This window comes from Balaenoptera physalus (genome assembly GCF_965194825.1).
Source record: "Balaenoptera physalus genome assembly, chromosome: 1".
Classification (NCBI taxonomy): Eukaryota; Metazoa; Chordata; class Mammalia; order Artiodactyla; family Balaenopteridae; genus Balaenoptera; species Balaenoptera physalus.
Window position 1 is genome coordinate 114,485,097 of NC_138882.1, and position 21,354 is coordinate 114,506,450.

A 21,354-nucleotide genomic window follows, 5' to 3' on the forward strand; every position below is an offset into this window, starting at 1 on the left:
TGTTTGACAGGAATGGAGATTTTAGCCTAGAAAAGAGAACACTTGGTATGTGAGCCATGGGAGTGGGAAATACGATTACTGGATTTAAGTATTTTAAGAGTTACCTCCTAAGAAAGATAAGATGCATGTGTTTAGTTACAAAGAGCAGAACTAGAACCAGTGATCAGAAGTTAAAGGTAAATTTCTAAACATTCTTAGTTAGAACTCTGACTCACTTATTTAGCAAACATTTAATGATAAAGATGAATAAAACTACAGCCTCTAATCACCCCCCAATTTTCTTTATTGATACTTTCATGCATTTACAATTCACTATCACTCCCATACCATAATCAATAACAAAAATAAAGTGGACAATATAAGCAATTAAAAATTAAGGGCATTAAATAACCATATTTACTTACTCTCCAGGGCCTCCACAATAGCAGTAACATTGCTGGACATTGGTTTTATGACCCGCATCCCATTCAAGGTCTGCCACACTATAGGGTAATGTTTGCTTCATGACTTGCAATGCTTTGGCATTTGGTCCTTTCTTAAGCGCACCACCCCTCTATATTAGAGGGAAAAAGTTATTTAAAAGAGTGAAGGATAAAATTTTAAATACAATTCTATAATTTTAAAATGCTTCTGAAACTTATGAAGAAATTTCCATTCTAAATTTCTTACCATATCACAAACTGTTTGACCAATAATAATCTTTATTTATTTTGTTGTCTTTTCTTTCAAATTATTGCCCAATTCCAAGACCACTATCAGAAAATAAGTGCAAGAATAGCTGCAAGTCACTTAAGCATCATTAGTCAAACAATAAGCAGTACCTCATTCTACCTAAGATTGATTGCTCATTTCATTCAAATAAACTTTCAACGTACACAATCATTACGTTGATAGTGCCTTACAAATTCCATTTAGGGCGTTAGCCCAAAACACTTAAAAGATACCTTTGTTGTTGTTGCAAAAACACACTGTCGACAGAGCCATTTTTCATCTGAATCAATCACACTGGAATCAATATGAGGTGTGTGACACAACTGATGATATCCTTAATATCAAAAAAAGCATAAAGCAAATTCTATTTTATTAATAAATACTGCAACACAATTTAAAGAAGGCATTTTAGTATTCTCTTTTCCTACATTAATATATTTACAACTGATGACTAAACTTATGGTAACAGCTTCAAATTACCAATGTAAAGAATTTTTAATCATTAATCTTCAACAGGGGCATTAAGTATGTAATAAAACTTTTCCACAAGATTAAAGAAAAAAATCAATGTTTACCTTGGCCACACTTATCACATATAACCATTTCATTGGGAGCTTCTGAATACTCTTCTTGACATATTGTACAGACCATTTCCCCACTTCCAGTGGCTCCTGAAATATTTAAAATATACATAAAGAATTGTTCCATATAACAAAACCACTGTTTTTACTCAGTGAGTAGCCCATATTGGCAATGTCTGTTCCCTAGATCATAATAGTATTTTCTCAAGGCAAAGTACTATACACAAAATGCTCTCTCTCTGCTCCTTATCTGTGTTCTTCCTACCTTTAACTTAAGATGCCTCACTGTCTACATTCATAATTTAATCTGCTTTTTGGCAGAGGGCATAATTTAAACTGCTCTCAGGCAGGATCCCTTATCATTTACTTCCAATATTCCCACCCTCTTGGGAGGCGAGAGAAGGGGATGTTTTGTGAACACTAGAACTACTCTCCAGAACACACACCTACCCATGTACATTACTCACTCACCCTACACTGCCTAACATCATGAGACTGAAGAAAAGGGGCAAGGAAGATCCGCCAATGACTCCTTACTCTCAAGATTCAGAACACTTCTTTTTACTTACTAATTTATAAAAAAGGCTGAACACTAATTATTTGATCTCCAGCTTCTGAAATCTGGAACTATGGTGTCAAACAACGTACCTAAACAATATCCCACTGAAACAAAAGTGAGGGGTTCCAGTTATTAATTACATTTTTTTACCTGAATAGGTAAGTTATTTCTTCCTTAAACATTTTTATTCTAAAAACAATTTTACTCTGCAAAATTTAGAATATAATTTTATCACTTTAGCACAATTATTTCCAATAATCTCTTCTCATGAATTTCAATATACATAGTTAAAATACTAATACATACACTTTATTCACATACCAACAATAATAAAAATGTACAATTTTGTGCTATGAGCCAGCATGTGTTAGGCTCTTGATATGTATTATTTTAATTCCACCATTTATTAGATACATATCTTATTTATAGAGAAGAATTGAGGCTCAGAAAGATAAAGTAAATAATCCAAGTACCCTCAGTCACAGAGTATCAAGGCTAGGATCCAAACCCAGATACACCAGAGTCCATATCCTCTCCACTGTGAGATGCTTCTTTTCATTAATACTATGTAATGTTTCTTCCATCAAAAGCATTTCTCACACTGTAGTTTTCAAACATATAACTTCTAAAAGCTGTATAATATTCTGTCCGGTGGAAAGAACCAAATTTACTTTATTATGACTCTATTCTTAGGTATGCAGGTTACCAAATTTTTTGCTTGTTCGTTTTTTGCATTTTTCCTTTTTTGCTTTGGCTCTTGTCCTCTCTCCTCTCCTCTCCCAGGCTTTGTTCACTTGGCTGGATGTGGCTTCCCATAGTTTCTCAGTTTATGGCTCCAGTCAGGAGAGCGACCAGACTGAGCCTAGAACCTCTCAGTCCAAATCTGCAACTTCCTGGAAAAGGACCAACAGCCCTAGACTGTGGTAGGTGCCTGATCTGACTCCCACTATAACCATGTGGACTGGTGTAGGAGAAGGCAGTTCCTCGTAAAAGAGGGTGCTGATCCGGCAAACAATATGTGTTCACCCTCAGGAAACAATCCTGAGGAAGCAGAGAATTGCCTTTACTTGCAAAATCCAACATGTCTTTTTTATCATCAAGTTTACAAAAACTTTCTGTGTAGCTTAGTGGCCTTCTATAGTCTCCCTCACTCTAAACCCAAATGACTATAAAGCCATTTCATCTTAGATATGCCAAATTTTTTGTTGTTGTTAAAATAAAGCTACAGCAAGTATTTTTCATCTAGATTTTTTACTTATGAATTATTTCTTTTGAATAAACTGCTACAAATGAGTCTGCTGTATAGATGAAAGCATATAAAACATTTTTATGCATTTAATGCAACTATTAAATATCCAAAATAGAAATTTACATTGCCACCAGCAGTGAATCATTTTCACAGAAACCATAACAGTATTAGGTATTAAGATTAAAAATCCTTTTAAAATTATTTAATGGTTTTAATATGCTATCTCCCTGTTGTAATGTACACTTCTTTGACTACTAATATGACTATACATTGTTCCTATTTATGAAAAATTTTTAAAAGAATCTTATTAGATGAGTGAAATTACTATAATTTATTAAGTTATTTTGATATATAACTACTATAAGCAGGATCCTTACAGGAAGAAAACTACTAAAGCTACACTCCACACTGACATCTGCCATATTGCAATTTTCAGGTTCACTTACTCATTCTATATCAACTGCAAGTTACATACATGTGTGCTACTTTCTGGGTGTTACAAAGAGTTAAATGGCCAAGGAGCTATCCTATCTCATTATAAGGATAGTAAAAGGAGCCAGCGAGGAAAAAACAACCACAGACCACTGAACTGATATATTGGATATGCCACATGTAGGACAAGACCCCCTCACTTTCATAACAACTTTCTATCTATGTACAACTGGTTTTCTTCTTCCTTTCTGGAAGGGAGGAAGGATGGGAGGGAGGGAAGAAGACAGAAACACAGACCTATATTTAACCCACAGGAACCTCAAAAAGGTAGAAAAGTTGAAAGGGACACATAGTTAATACAACGGGAACAGAAGCAGTATAACACGTTTCAGTTCCACCAGAGAGAACCATATTTACAAACTAAGAAAAAGGGATAATTCTGTATGCAGGGTAATAAGACCCTGTTCAATATCACTACTGCTGGAGACCTCCTATCTGCCTCCTATTCCTTTTCTCACTGACCCCTCAATTTGAGATTCAAAACGTAAGTTTAGACCTTTAAACTGATCAGTCCTAAAAACTGTAAAAAGTTTCTTTCACTAGAAAGACATTTTACTAGAGTAACAGCTATTGAGTTCTCCACCTAATCCCTGAGTACCATGTATAAAAATGGCAACTAGAACATTCCAATTCCTTTACCAAAACTTTTTTTATTCTTTAAAAAAAAACTAAGAGTGAAATCAAGAAATTGAACACAGCAGTAACCTACCATAAAGTCGCATTTGGGATTCAAATTAAAAACCCAATTGATAAATACTTTACAGAATTTGTCCGTCTCCTTTCTACAGGGGGAGATATAAAAACACCTTAGTGCAGGCCCATTAACCCATTAAAAGGATACCAAAAGTGGGGCTTTAGTGTGCAGCTGAAGTACTCAGATTTTTACTATTCATAATTTTTCATAAATAAAGCACTTTCCATGAAAGAGATACCTGAAAAAAATACCTTTATTTAGCAGATTCAAACAACATACAGCAATTATAGCTTGCAAAAATAAAAAGCGTAACAAGAAACATACCTATAACCAAACCAAAGCATACCTGTATTCATTTTTACCTGTACCCAAATACAGCCTCATTTTCCCATCTAAACATAAAAAACCGTAACTAAGCAGTAATTTTAAACTATTCTTATCAATGAATATTTTTAGCATTCTAAAGCTATTTAATAGTCCTAATTCCCCAAAACATCTGGCAAACAGTATGTTCTCAATAAATATTAGCTCTCTATATTACTTTGTACTAATACAGGCAAGTAACAGTAAAGGTGAAACCGTGTTATTCATATTAGTAACTAAAATTTTTCTTCAAAGTTCTTAGAAGGGTCCTAACAATAATTTATACATGTGCATCAGTGATGCATCTGTCGTCTAATCTATCTCTACCCTAACAGAGCAATTCTTGTTCTTTTTATGGTCTATAAAATAGATTATAACTCCTTGAAGACTCTGAAGAATACACTGATTTTTTTAGTTATCTTAATACACTGTACTAAACAGAATACATTAGAAAATGACAAGCTGAAGAAAATAAAATTTTAGTGTATATCATGTCCAAGGGAAATAGTAGCACCTGCCTGTTTGAATGTCCTTCCAGAGAACCCAGGATTTAGAACTGTCTTCAAATATGATGAAGCAGCTCTGTTTCAATATGTTTATCTGAAATACAGAGGAAAACTTACAGTGATTTCTTTTAAAATCAAAACCACGAAGTTAAATTTCAATTCGATATTATTAAAAGTTTACTGCAGAAACAGCAAAAGATATTAAGGTAACTTGCCTTTTTGATAGTTCCAAGATAAAACAAGCCATCTGACCATCTAGCTAGGACATCCTGACCCTCTTCAAATTTACATGCTGGCTTTTTGACTTTATGTCCATCCTGTAAAGACAGCTTGGTCAAGGATGTTGGGGTCTTTTGGTTTCGACGTAAAGGAGACCGCTTGTGGACCAGTGAATTACCTGCCCCTGTAGAGTCTCTGTTTAGGAAATAAATAACCATATATAAGACTGACTGAAAGGGAGGGGATATCTGTATGTGTATGGCTGATTCACTCTGTTGTGCTGTGGAGGCTAACACAACATTGTAAAGCAACCAAACTTCAATAAAAATTAATAAAATGAAACAAAACAGGACTGATTTACTTATAGAGCTTATTTTATAACAATCATATATTTCATGTATTAATCAAATTTTTTACTTATTGAAAACCTTACATTTAGGGAAAATATTAACAAGTACCTCATATCATAAAAACTCTCCAGAAACAAAGAAGTTTAAAACAAAATGATAGCAGTTGTCAATATTCATTCAATGAGGCCAGGATTCAGCAACCAAATTTAGATTTTTTTTTTTTTTACTAATTAAACATACAACAGTACGTAAAACTAGATACACGATAATTCAAAAACAGTATAAAAGTTAAGTAAAAACAAAACAAGTAGGGAAGAAAAAAAATGTTTCCAGTTGGGAATACATACTTTCAGTACCTATAAGGATAAACAAATTCTGGGAAATTCTGTCATAAACTACAACATGAACAAACCTTAAAGACAGTATGCTAAAGCAAAATCAGCCAGACAAAATGGACAAATACTGTATAATTCCACTTACATGAGGTTATAAGAGCAGTCAAATTGATAGAGACAGAGAGTAGAATGGGGATTGCCAGTGGCTTGGAGGAGGGAGGAGCAACTAAAGTGTATAGAGTTTCAGTTTGAAAGATACACTACATTTTAAAAATATCCAAAGGAATATGCGCTTTCCTGGTGGCACAGTAATTGAGAATCTGCCTTCCAGTGCCCAGGACATGGGTTACAGCCCTGGTCCGGGAAGATCCCAAATGTACGAAGCAGCTAAGCTCGTGCACCGCAGTTGCTGAGCCTGCGCTCTGGAGCCCGCGAACCACAACTACTAAAGCCCACACGCCTAGAGCCCATGCTCCGCAACGAGAAGCCACTGCAATGGGAAGCCCGCACACTGCAACGAAGAGTGGCCCCCGCTCGCCACAACTAGAGAGAGCCCAGGCACAGCGGCAAAGACCCAATGCAGCCAAAAATAAATAAATAAAATAAATAAATTTATTTAAAAACTTAAAATTAAAAAAAATAAAAATAAAAATATCCAAAGGAATAATGACTGATAGCATCCCACATTTACTAAAAAACACTAATCTATATAACCAAGAAGTTAAACAAACTCCAAGTAGGATAAATACAAACAGATACACATCCAGACAAACCACAGTAAAAATGCTGAAAGACAGAGAAAATCTTGAAAGCAGCAAGAAAAATAATTCATCACATGCAAGGAAACCCCAGTAAGGTTAACTTCTCATCAAAAACAATGAAGGCCAGAAGGCAGTGAAATGACATATTCAAAGCACTGAAAGAAAAAAAACTGTCAATCAAGAATCTTATATCCAGCAAAACTGTCTTTCAAAAATGAAGGTGAAATATACTCCCAGATAAACAAAACCTAAGATAATTTGTTGCTAGCAGCGCTACCTTACAAGAAATAAAGGAGGGGCTTCCCTGGTGGCGCAGTGGTTGAGAATCTGCCTGCCAATGCAGGGGACATGGGTTCGAGCCCTGGTCTGGGAAGATCCCACATGCCGCGGAGCAACTAGGCCCATGAGCCACAATTACTGAGCCTGCGCGTCTGGAGTCTGTACTCCCCAACAAGAGAGGCCGCAACAGTGAAAGGCCCACACACCGCAATGAAGAGTGGTCCCCACTTGCTGCAAGTAGAGAAAGCCCTCGCACAGAAACGAAGACCTAACACAGCCATAAAATAAAAAATAAATAAATTAATTTAAAAAAAAAAAGGAGGTTCTTAAGGTTGAAATTAAGTAAACCAAGGTAGAAATTCAAATACACACACACACACACACACACACACACACTCTAAAAAAACAAAGAACACTAGGAAAAGTAATAAGGTAATTATAAAAGACAGTATAAATGCATATTTCCTCTAAAGGAAACATATGGAAAAATATGTACATAACTGTATTGTTAGGCCTATAACATATAGGAATGTAATATATTTGACAATAAGAGCACAAAGGTGTTGATGGGAACAAAATTGTATTTAAGTAATGACACCAGATGGCAGCTCCAACCCATAGGAACAAACCTAGAAAACCAAAAATGGTAAGTAAAGTAAATATAAGTGAAATGAGTGTGTCAAGAAAGTATCCACCATATACCAAAGGAAGTCACTGTTTCAAGTAAAAAATGGTGTTCCATGGAAAAGCTACTAGCTCAGCCAGCAACTCAAACAATGGCATTAATACTTTATATATATATATACTTCCTATTCTGTCACACATAACATTAAAAACCTAAACTCAAGATTAAGATTTAGTGAAAATAATTTCTACTGTTTCATCAAGAATGTTCTTGAACGAAATAGGGTTTTCTGCGTGTGTGTGCACATGTGTGTTTTGTTTGTTTTACTGTGAGTGCTCAAAAATAAAGAATGCTAGCACAGTTTGATGCCTTGTTTCACGCTAAGGCACACAGCAGTCTGACCAAACACTGTTTTTACGGCATTGTACAAATGTCAACACAGTGGGAAAGCAAACAACATCTTAGTATTATCATGAAAATAGTTTAGACCTTGCAGACCACCTGAAAGGACCCATGGATCACATTTTAAGAGCCATGCTCTAAATAAAGGAATATATATTGTCATACATTATTATCAGAGTCAGCTGTAAGGAAAAGGCATTTCAATACTATAATTAGAAGGGTTAAAAGACTTAAAAGCCTGACAAGATGAGTCCTAGATAAGTAAAAATGGAGAATGAGTCACTACAATAAATTTTATCAGCAGGAATGCTCAATGCCAGGCTGAGAACTTTCTCCAGACAGTGAAACAATACCTTCAAATCACAGTATGAAAATGACCCTATGAGCAAGCAACTTTCTAGAAAGCTACAAATCCAGTGGTCACAGCAGGACTTTGCTTCCCTTAAGTTAAAAAAACTGACTTAAAGCCTGAGCAACCTAATTAATTACGGGTGAGAAATGACCTCAACAGAATGCCAGGGTGACTACAATGACCTAGAGCCTTCCAATTCTAGAGTGGAAGATGTACAAAAATCAAAACTGCAAACATTCCCAGATAGTTTCACATGCTCTGCTATTGCTTCAACAAATTCCCTCCCTTTTTCATCTTTGATGGCAAGGTCTGTCCCCATCTTACTCTCCATTATATTACTCCCACTACACAGTATGTCCTTAGATCTTAAGAAATGAACCATTAAAAATTTTTTTCCATCTCCTAGTGTTTCCACCTTGCTTCTGCTAATATTTCTGGTGTAACATGTATCAACGGTACCTAATCTAATAACAGTTGCCCTTGATTCCTTATGCCCCCCTCCCACTACCACCTCCTTATTGTTTCCCTTCCATTCACAGCCAAACCTCTGGGGAAAAGTTACTTGAGTGATTACTATGTGCTCAACCACACATTAAGCTTTCTGCATATTTATTCTTTCACAGATCATTTGTTAAGCCCCCATTATGAGCCATTTACTGTGCCAGCGGAACAGAGATAATACTCAGAACAATGTTATGGAGCCATTTTTACAGATAACGATTTCACAGATCCCTTTTTACATATGATAAAACTGTAACTCTAAGAAGACAGATTAAATAACTTGACCAAAGTTATAGAATTACAGACCAGAGCCAGCATTCAATAAATCTTTCTACTGGCACCTTACCAGTAGCATTCAACTATTCTTAAAAACTTGCAAGGATCGAGGCAGGAAAAGAAGAGAACTAAAATTCCCTTGATTCCTTCTTTCCCTCCCACCACTTCCTCTTATTTCTTCCCTCCCATTCACAGCCAAACCTTTGGGAGAAAGTTATACACATTTAACTGTCTCTGCTCTTACAGTCATTCCCATTTAGTCTGAAACCCACTGCAACACACACCACCACTCTCCCACCCAAACATTCCACCAAAACCAGGGAATGTGTGTGTTACTCTTATTCACAGTTGTATCCTCAATGCTCTCTATAGGGCAGGGTACATAAAAGTCAGAAAGGTTATATGGAATTTATAAAGTTCAAATTCAATTCAAAAAACTCTGTATTTAAAGTAACATTTTTTCTAAAAATGAATCTATGCACAAATAATCTGTTTGCTCTGAGTACACAAGAGACTCTAATTCACATTCTAAGGCAAATACACACCAATCTTTTATCCATATAAACATGGAGAACATAAATCATGTCTTATATAAAACTGCTTTAGTAAACAGATATTCTGTAAAATTATTACCCTCTTTTAAAATTCCTCTGCCCCTAAATTAGACATTATGGTAATAATAAAGCTATTTCATGTGTGGATTGTAAAAAAAAAAAAAAAGAAAGAAAAAAAGAAAATTCCTCTGCCCAAAGAAATTTTAGAGAAAACAAAGTAAGAAAGGGTAAATGACCCAATGACCCACAATACCACAACTCAAACATAACTAGGATAAACAATGTACATCTTCCCCTCTAAGGAACTTCCCCCCATTTTTTAACATATTTCTTGGAGTATAATTGCTTTACAATGGTGTGTTAGTTTCTGCTGCATAACAAAGTAAATCAGCTATACATATACATATATCCCCATATCCCCTCCCTTTTGCATCTCCCTCCCACCCCCCATCCCACCCCTCTAGGTGGTCACAAAGCACTGAGCTGACCTCCCTGTGCTATCCCCCCATTACTGTCACTGATTACTTCCCTCCTCTCTAGAATGTATCCTTTACTAGAAGTTAAATTGATTTTTAGAATTTTAGAATTTATTATTTCCTTTCTGATTACAAAGGTAAACATGCAGCTGTTTAAATAAATAGAGAAATCAAAACTGAAAATTCCCCATGCTACTTCCTGAAAAGAAATAATGATGAAAAGAAAACTGTTCATCTCATTTTTCTTACATATATAATCCATATGTAGATATAATTTACATATGTTTTAAAAGAAGTGGATTATTACACGTACTGCTCTACAAGCCTTCTCACATAACAATGTATCTTAGCCTATGTAATGTCCATCTGTATAATAAAAGTATGTAAGATAATCTTTCCATCAGCTGTTAAGCTACTTTCCAACTACTACCCAACTGAGGAACACTGAGGATTTTCTAGCATTTTACTATTACAGACAATAACACAAAGTTCATCCTTTTAAATTTTATTTTTAAAGTATTCCAAATACTATATAAGATAAATTCATAAAGAATAATTACTACATCAAAGAATATGTATTTTCCCTTTTATTGTAGAAAATTATAAATATATACAAAAGTAGACAAATATAATGAACCATCAGATATTCACCATCCAGTTTCAATTATCATCTCATGATGAGTACTGTTTCATTTAAACACCCCATTTCCTCCAAACCCTTATTATGTATGTATTTAATGTGATACATATTGTCAAATGAATCTCAAAAGTGGTACCAATAACACTCTGACACTGGACTTCCCTGGTGGCGCAGTTGTTAAGAATCCGCCTGCCAATGCAAGGGACACAGATTTGAGCCCTGGTCAGGGAATATCCCACATGCTGCGGAGCAACTAAGCCCGGGCGCCACAACTACTGAGCCTGAGCTCTAGAGCCCACATGCCACAACTACTGAAACCCACGCACCTAGAGCCCATACTCCGCAACAAGCGAGGTCACCACAACGAGAAGACTGCGCACCGCAACGAGAGTAGCCCCGCTTGCCGCAACTAGAAAAAGCCCGGGCACAGCAACAAAGACCCAACACAGTCAAAGATAAAATATAAATAAATAAATTAATTAATTAATTTTTAAAAACCAACACTCTGACACTATCAGAGTAGTACTTGATGGCCCACACCTTCACCAAAATGGAGTGAGCATTATCCTTTCGCTATTTGACAACACACACAAGCACGAATTTCCATCTATATTTCTATTACTGAGAAGCTTTTCTTCCCCATAAATTTGTTAACAATTTGTATGTCTTCTGGGAACTGCAGTTGATGTTCTTTGCCTGTTTTTAAAACTGAAATGTTAATCCTTTCCATAATGATTTTCAAGAGCATCTTATATACTTTGAACTTCATTATTATACAAGTTGGAAATATTTTTCCCAGTTCATATACTGTAAAAGTTCCTTCATAAATAGACTTTTTGATTGGGAGAATAGTGCTTCTGAGTGCTCAGTTGACTCTGGTCTATGGCTACAAAGCTGTATCTCTCATCTTGCATCAATGCTATGCTGCCTCTCATGTTTAAGTCAAGCCTGAGAAATTTACACAGAAAACCAAAACAAATAAATGAGTTGGCCCACCTGCCCTTTCCTTAAGCTCTGTACTCCCTACCTTTGCTGTTGGGTTATGAATGCTCTTCTCAACACCCATTAAACCTCCAGTCCGTACCTTTTCTTTTTACTGGATGTTAAGAGTGTCTAGAATATTCCTGCTTCTCCCAAATGGAGTTGATGCAAGCTAAATTTCACAGTATTGGGCAGATAATCTTTAGCATATAAATTCAATGCAATTCCAATGAAAACCCCAGCAGAATTTTTTGAGGTCAAACACTTCAGAAAATTAATATGAAAAACTAAAAGTCCTAGAATAACTAAGTCAACCTTTAAAAGGAAAAACAAAGAGGGGAAGACTTGCCCTACCAGATACTGTGACACATTCCAGAGAAAACTGTTCTGTACTGGTAAGAAACAATCTATAACACCAGTTGAACAAAACAGGTATTTCCAAAACAGATCTATTTATGGGAAATTGTTAATGATAAAAATGATACTGTACAGACAGGATGTATTATTTACTAAACAGTGTTGGAGAAAATGGCTCACTTAAAGGGAGAAACAGTTGTATCCCTAGTTCACAATACACAAAAAGGTGAACTCCAAATGGACCAAAGACATAAAGGTAGAATGTAAAACTTGAATCTAACTGGAAAATGTAGAATATTGTTTTGATCTTGGAAGTGGAGCATACACTCAAAAACATGGAAAGATTCCGCAGAAGTGTTGATAAAAACGGAAACAGAACAAAATATATAGCACAATTATCATTTATGCAAACTGAAAAAATGCATACATAACACCACCATATATTTTATAAGGACACATACATATACAGGATGCATATTAAATATATTCAAGTGGGTATGTTAAGACAATTGGTAAATGAGAGCAGGGATGTGACTGAGGATTAGGGAAACTGGACAAATCCTGACCACAGACTTGGGATGACGTAGCACACTCATATGATACAGGTAACTGAGCAGGAGTCGAATCATATTTCAACAGTACTCACTACTACTATTGCTATTTGCTTTTGAAATTTGACAACACACACATAAAGACTATTTCTATCTATAATGCTATTATTATTAGAGTAGCATTTTTTTTTCATCACTACTACTGATATCCATCTTGAAGGAGACTGCCTGGACAAAAAAGTTTCTTTCCTTGAAATCAAGTGGAGACCAAGGGTTCAAGCCACTCCTTCCTTCTTGGTTTACTACTCATACAGTAAATAAGACCCTGACTCAAGAACTTGAGAACTGGATGTATAATTCAAATAGTGTGGCTTTTTTTCTCCCCCAGCCATTCCCCAACTTATTCCCCCAGCTAACTAGGAAACTTTCTGATTGTTACTTGTGAGACCATGGACAGTTTATTTCATCTGTCTGAGATAATCTATGAAGACTACTACAAGGCTAATATTAAAATACATGAGGGGGCCAGACAGCCCGGGCGCTGAGGGAGCAGAGACTGCCCTGTTCCCGGGCGCCGCATCTCTTGTCCAAGGGGGTCCTAGAGGCGCCAGGCAGGAGCGATCCAGGAGCCACTGGGTGCCACCAGCACATCCTTGTAGCCATGAGCAGCCAGCAGGATAAATCGCCCAGCAAAGAAACATCCAAGACACCAGTCAGATTTTTACCACAGTTCTCTACGGGTCTTGGTGCTCCAGCCAGGTGTCAGGCCTGAGCCTCTGAGGTGGGAGAGCCGAGTTCAGGACACTGAACCACCAGAGATCTCCTGGTCCCATGTAATATCAATCAGCGAGAGCTCTCCCAGAGATCTCCGTCTCAAAGCTAAGACCCAGCTCCACTCAATAATCAACAAGCACCACTGCTGGACACCCTGTGCCAAACAACTAGCAAGACAGGAACATAAGCCCATTCATTAGCAGAGAGGCTACCTAAAATCATACTAAGTTCACAGACACCCCAAAACACACCACCGGAAGCGGTCCTGCCCACCAGAAAGACAACATCCAGCCTCATCCACCAGAACACAGGCACCAGTCCCCTCCACCAGGAAGCCTACATAAGCCACTGAACCAACCTTACCCACTGGGGGCAGACACCAAAAACAATGGGAACTACAAACCTGTAGCCAGAGAAAAGGAGATCCCAAACACACTAAGTTAAGAAAAATAGGAAAACAGAGAAATACGCAGCAGATGAAGGAGCAAGGTAAAAACCCGCCAGACCAAACAAATGAAGCGGAAACAGGCAGTCTACCTGAAAAAGAATTCAGAGTAAAGATAGTAAAGATGATCTAAAATCTTGCAAATAGAAAAGAGAAAATACAAGAAACGTTTAACAAGGACCTAAAAGAATTAAAGAGCAAACAAACAATGATGAACAACACGATAAATGAAATTAAAAATTCTCTAGAAGGAATCAACAGCAGAATAACTGAGGCAGAAGAACGGATAAGTGACCTGGAAGATAAAATAGTGAAAATAACTACTGCAGAGCAGAATAAAGAAGAATGAAAAAAATTGAGGACAGTCTCAGAGACCTCTGGAACAACATTAAATGCACCAACATTCGAATTATAGGGGTCCCAGAAAAAGAAGAGAAAAACAAAGAGACTGAGAAAATATTTGAAGAGATTATAGTTGCAAACTTCCCTAATATGGGAAAGGAATAAATCCAAGGAGAAACACGTCAAGACACATATTAATGAAACTATCAAAAATTAAATACAAAGAAAAAATATTAAAAACAGAAAGGGAAAAGCAACAAATAACATACAAGGGAATCCCCATAAGGTTAACAGCTGATCTTTCAGCAGAAACTCTGCAATCCAGAAGGGAGTGGCAGGACATATTTAAAGTGATGACACGGAAAAACCTACAACCAAGGTTACTCTACCCAGCAAGGATCTCACTCAGATTCGACGGAGAAATTAAAAACTTTACAGACAAGCAAAAGCTAAGAGAGTTCAGCACCACCAAACCATCTTTACAACAAACGCTAAAGGAACTTCTCTAGGCAGGAAACACAAGAGAAGGAAAAGACCTACAATAACAAACCTAAAACAATTAAGAAAATGGTAATAGGAACATACATCTCGATAATTACCTTAAGTGTAAATGGATTAAATGTTCCAACTAAAAGACAGACTGGCTGAATGGATACAAAAACAAGCCCTGTATATATGCTGTCTACAAGAGACCCACTTCAGACCTAGGGACACGTACAGACTGAAAGTGAGGGGATGGAAAAAGATATTCCATGCAAATGGGAATCAAAAGAAAGCTGGAGTAGCAATTCTCATATCAGACAAAATAGACTTTAAAATAAAGACTATTACAAGAGAAAAAAAAAGACACTACATAATGATCAAGGGATCAATCCAAGAAGAAGATATAACAATTGTAAATATTTATGCACCCAACATAGGAGCACCTCAATACATAAGGCAAATGTTAACAGCCATAAAAGGGGAAATCTATAGTAACACAATCATAGTAGAGGACTTTAACACCCCACTTTCACCAATGGACAGATCATCCAAAATGAAAACAAATAAGGAAACAAAAGCTTTAAATGATACATTAAACAAGGTGGACTTAATTGATATTTATAGGACATTCCATCCAAAACAACAGAATACACTTTCTTCTCAAGTGCTCATGGAACATTCTCCAGGATAGATGATATCTTGGGTCACAAATCAAGCCTTGGTAAATTTAAGAAAACTGAAATCATATCAAGTATCCTTTCCAACCACAGCACTATGAGACTAGATATCAATTACAGGAAAAAATCTGTAAAAAATACAAATACATGGAGGCTAAACACTACACTACTTAATAACCAAGAGATCACTGAAGAAATCAAAGAGGAAATCAAAAAATACCTAGAAACAAATGACAATGAAAACACGATGACTCAAAACCTACGGGATGCAGCAAAAGCAGTTCTAAGAGGGAAGTTCATAGCAATACATTCCTACCTCAAGAAACAAGAAACACCTCAAATAAACAACCTAACCTTACACCTAAAGCAATTAGAGAAAGAAGAATAAAAACCCCCCAAAGTTACCAGAAGGAAACAAATCATAAAGATCAGATCAGAAATAAATGAAAAAGAAATGAAGGAAACAATAGCAAAGATCAATAAAACTAGAAGCTGGTTCCTTGATAAAATTGATAGAGCATTAGCCAGACTATAAAGAAAAAAAGGGAGAAGACTCAAATCAATAGAATTAGAAATGAAAAAGGAGAAGTAACAACTGACACTGCAGAAATACGAAGGATCATCAGAGATTACTACAAGCAACTATATGCCAATAAAATGGACAACCTGGAAGAAATGGACAAATTCTTAGAAATGCACAACCTTCCGAGACTGAACCAGGAAGAAATAGAAAATATGAACAGACCAATCACAAGTACTGAAATTGGACTGTGATTAAAAATCTTCCATCAAACAAAAGCCCAGGACCAGATGGCTTCACAGGCGAAGTCTATCAAACATTTAGAGAAGAGCTACCACCTATCCTTCTCAAACTCTTCCAAAATATAGCAGAGGGAGGAACACTCCCAAACTCATTCCATGAGGCCACCATCACCCTGATACCAAAACCAGACAAAGATGTCACAAAGAAAGAAAACTACAGGCCAATATCACTGATGAACAGAGATGCAAAAATCCTCAACAAAATACAAGCAAACAGAATCCAGCAGCACATTAAAAGGATCATACACCACGATCAAGTGGGGTTTATCCCAGGAATGCAAGCATTCTGCAATATATGCAAATCAATCAATGTGATACACCATATTAACAAATTGAAGGATAAAAACCATACAATCATCTCAATAGATGCAGAAAAAGCTTTCGACAAAATTCAATACCCATTTATGATAAAAACCCTCCAGAAAGTAGGCATAGAGGAAACTTACCTCAGCATAATAAAGGCCATATATGACAAACCCACAGCCAACATCGTTCTCAATGGTGAAAAACTGAAACCATTTCCACTAAGATCAGTAACAAGACAAGGTTGCCCACTCTCACCACTATTATTCAACATACTTTTGGAAGTTTTAGCCACAGCAATCAAAGAAAAAGAAGTAAAAAGAATCCAAATCGTAAAACAAGAAGTAAAGATGTCACTGTTTGCAGATGACATGATACTATACATAGAGAATCCTAAAGACACTACCAGAAAACTAGAGCTAATCATTGAATTTGGCAAAGTAGCAGGATACAAAATTAATGCACAGAAATCTCTTGCATTCCTATACACTAATGAAGAAAAACCTGAAAGAGAAAATAAGGAAACACTCCCATTTACCATTGCAGCAAAAAGAATAAAACACCTAGGAATAAACCTACCTAAGGAGACAAAAGACCTGTATGCAGAAAACTATAAGACACTGATAAAAGAAATTAAAGATAATACAAACAGATGGAGAGATATACCATGTTCTTGGATTGGAAGAATCAACATTGTAAAAATGACTATACTACCCAAAGCAATCTACAGATTCAATGCAATCCCTACCAAACTACCAATGGCATTTTTCACAGAACTAGAACAAAAAATTTCACAATTTGTATGGAAACACAGAAGACCCTGAACAGCCAGAGCAATCTTGAGAGAGAAAAACAGAGCTGGAGGAATCAGGCTCCCGGACTTCAGACTATACTACAAAGTTATAGTAATCAAGACACTATGGTACTGGCACAAAAGCAGAAATATACATCAATGGAATAGGATAGAAAACCCAGAGATAAACCCATGCACATATGGTCACCTTATCTTTGATAAAGGAGGCAAGAATATACAATGGAGCAAAGACAGCCTCTTCAATAAGTGGTGCTGGGAAAACTGGACAACTACATGTAAAAGGATGAAATTAGAACACTCCCTAACACCATACACAAAAATAAAATCAAAATGGATTAAAGAGGGCTTCCCTGGTGGCACAGTGGTTGAGAATCTGCCTGCTAATGCAGGAGACACGGGTTCGAGCCCAGGTCTGGAGGATCCCACATGCCGCGGAGCAACTAGGCCTGTGAGCCACAACTATTGAGCCTGCGTGTCTGGAGCCTGTGCTCCGCAACAAGAGAGGCCACAGTAGTGAGAGGCCTGCGCACCACAATGAAGAGTGGCCCCCGCTTGCCCCAACTAGAGGAAGCCCTCGCACAGAAATGAAGACCCAACACAGCCAAATAAATAAATAAATAAATAAATAATAATTAAAGGTGCAAAAAAAAAAAAAAATGGATTAAAGACCTAAACGTAAGGCCAGACACTGTAAAACTCTTAGAGGAAAACATAGGCAGAACACACTATGACACAAATCACAACAAGATCCTTTTTGACCCACCTCCTAGAGAAATGGAAATAAAAACAAAAATAAACAAATGGCACCTAATGAAACTTAAAAGCTTTTGCACAGCAAAGGAAATCATAAACAAGACGAAAAGACAACCCTCATAATGGGAGAAAATATTTGCAAACGAAGCAACCATCAAAGGATTAATCTCTAAAATATACAAGCAGCTCATGCAACTCAATATCCAAAAAACAAACAACCCAATCCAAAAATGGGCAGAAGGCCTAAACAGACATTTCTCCAAAGAAGATATACAGATTGCCAACAAACACATGAAAGGATGCTCAACATCACTAATTATTAGAGAAATGCAAATCAACACTACAATGAGGTATCACCCCACACCAGTCAGAATGGCCATCATCAAAAAATCTACAAACAGTAAATGCTGGAGAGAGTGTGGAGAAAAGGGAACCCTCTTGCACTGTTGGTGGGAATGTAAATTGATACAGCCAATATAGAGAACAGTATGAAGGTTCCTTAAAAAACTAAAAATAGAACTACCATATGACCCAGCAATCCCACTACTGGGCATATACCCTGAGAAAACCATAATTCAAAAAAGAGTCACGTGCCACAACGTTCACTGCAGCACTATTTACAACAGCCAGGACATGGAAGCAACCTAAGTGTCCATGGACAGATGAATGGATAAAGAAGATGTGGCCCATATATACAATGGAATATTACTCAGCCATAAAAAGAAATGAAATTGAGTTATTCGTAGTGAGGTGGACGGACCTAGAGTCTGTCACACGGAGTGAAGTAAGTCAGAAAGAGAAAAACAAATACCGTACGCTAACACATATATATGGAATCTAAAAAAAAAAAAAAAAAGGTTCTGAAGAACCTAGGGGCAGGACAGGAATAAAGATGTAGACATAGAGAATAGACTTGAGGACATGGGGCGGGGGAAGGGTAAGCTGAGACAAAGTGAGAGACTGGCAGTGACATATATACACTACCCAAGCCCCCTGCATTGCAAGCACGGAGTCTCAACCACTGGACCACCAGGGAAGTCCCAGAATACAGCCTTATTATAAACAACTAACTCATACCCTTTCGTCTCCTAAGCTGCTAATAACTGAAAATTGGTATCTCAGAACAAATATACTTTATAATTAACCAGATCATTTAAGCAACCAAAACAGGCCATTCCCCAAACCATTTTAAAGAAAAGGCCAAATGAAAGTTAAGGAAAACATAATGATTTTATTTAAACTGTACAGCTGTGGACATTCAACAAATATTTACTGAATACCTGCTATGTGCCAGGTACTATGCTAGGTGGTAAGAGAAACAAATATGAAAGAATATGTGACATAAAACCAAGGAACCACAGCCTAAGTGGGGAAACAAAAGGGCACACAAAAACTATGTAACATAATTCCTATAATGAATATGCTCAAAAAGAATTTCTAATCTATCCAGAAGCAAGAGAAAAGGTCAGTCAAGGCTTCATCAACACTCAGCTAATTAACCTGAAAAATGAGTAGTAGTTTCCCAGATGAACTTTATAGAGGGCTTTGTAAGCCTGGGGAACATATGCAAAGGCACAAAGTCCCAAAACAACACATACTTTTCTAGGAACAAAACTTCAGAATAGTTACAGCTCAAATTATAACAGAGAGAAAGTGGCAAAAATAACACTGGCCAAATGAAAAAGACCCAAGCTAAATTACATATCTTGCCTCTCTACTTCACTGCTATATATCCCCTGTACCTAGCACATAACTAGGTTCTCAGTACTGGCTGAATGAATGAACATACAAATAAATGAATGCTATTAAAGGAGAGAAAAGATGGGAACCATAATAAATCTGTGATAATCTATGAACAAGAAAAGAATAACATGAATTAGGACCATGAAGAAATTGGAGTGAGGAAAAAAAAAGCCCTGTGTAGTAGGGCTTTGAGTAACTTAGTTTATATACTTTAGGCTTTCCAAGGTTTTTATTTTAATAATCATAGCATGACTCATATTAAGAAATAATTTTAAAAATGGACTGGACAGATACTAAGAATTATCTTGATGTGGTATTAAAAGCAAAGGAGAAATTTAGAATAACTCCCAGGTTTTCAAATTGGGGAACTGGGAGGACAGTACGAGGGAAATTAGGAGGAAAACAGTAGCAACATTAAATTATCTGCATTTCATCAAAGAAGGGATGTCTATTAGACAAAATATTTATAAACATTGACCATATACTGAGACACAAAACAAGCCTCAATAAATTTCAAGTTATAAAATCATATGGGGACTTCCCTGGTGGCAACCTGGTTAAGAATCCACCCACCAATACAGGGGACACAGGTTCGAGCCCTAGTCCAGGAAAATCCCACATGTCGTGGCACTAAGCCCGTGTGCCACAACTATTGAGCCTGCGCTCTAGAGCCCATGTGCCACAACTACTGAAGCCCGCATGCCTAGAGTCTGTGCTCCGCAACAAGAGAAGCCACGGCAATGAGAAACCCGCGCACCACAATGAAGAGTAGCTCCCACTCGCCGCAACTAGAGAAAGCCCGCGCACAGCAACGACGACCCAACACAGCTAAAAATAAAAACAAAAAAATTAAATCTTTAAAATAAAAGAAAAATCATATGGCCTATGTTCTCTGACTGCAACGGTATAAAGCTAAAAAGCAATAAGAAATATAAATTAAAAGTTTAAATATCTAGACGTATTCTTCTAAAATAACCCATGGGCCAAAGAAGCAATCATAATGGAAATTACCGAGCATTTTGAATTGAACAATTATAGTAACACCATATATTAAAACTTTTAGGATGCAGCTAATGCAGTACTTAGATAAGTCTTAAAATATCTGTCTTAGAAAAGAATAAATTAAGTCTTGTTTTGTGGCCTAACATATAATGTATATTGAAGAATGTTCCATGTACACTTGAAACACATGATGGAATAGAAGAAAGTATATTCTGTTCCTTTTGGATGGAATGTTCTGTATATATCTGTGAAAGTCCACCTGGATCATTTAAGACCAATGTTTCCTTTTTGATTTTCTGTCTGGATGATCTATCCATTGATGAAAATGGAGTATTAAAGTCCCTGTTATTATTGTACTGCTGTGCATTTCTCCCTTTAGGTT

General features: G+C 36.6%; 1 protein-coding gene across 4 annotated transcripts in view; it reads right to left on the reverse strand.

Annotated features, from left to right (window-relative positions):
- MTF2 (metal response element binding transcription factor 2) overlaps positions 1–21,354 on the reverse strand; it is an 83,132-nt gene that overhangs the window by 24,356 nt on the left and 37,422 nt on the right. For all 4 annotated transcript variants that reach the window (XR_014268091.1, XM_082477493.1, XM_082477492.1 and 1 more), the window contains 5 exons: positions 5,371–5,569; positions 5,168–5,249; positions 1,287–1,382; positions 945–1,045; positions 405–553 (listed from right to left, as the gene is read on the reverse strand). Coding sequence is in view for 3 of the 4 variants with exons in the window: in XM_082477493.1 (XP_082333619.1) it covers positions 405–553; positions 945–1,045; positions 1,287–1,382; positions 5,168–5,249; positions 5,371–5,569 (627 nt within the window). In the remaining variant the exon portion in view is untranslated. The remainder of the gene's footprint in view (positions 1–404; positions 554–944; positions 1,046–1,286; positions 1,383–5,167; positions 5,250–5,370; positions 5,570–21,354) is intronic.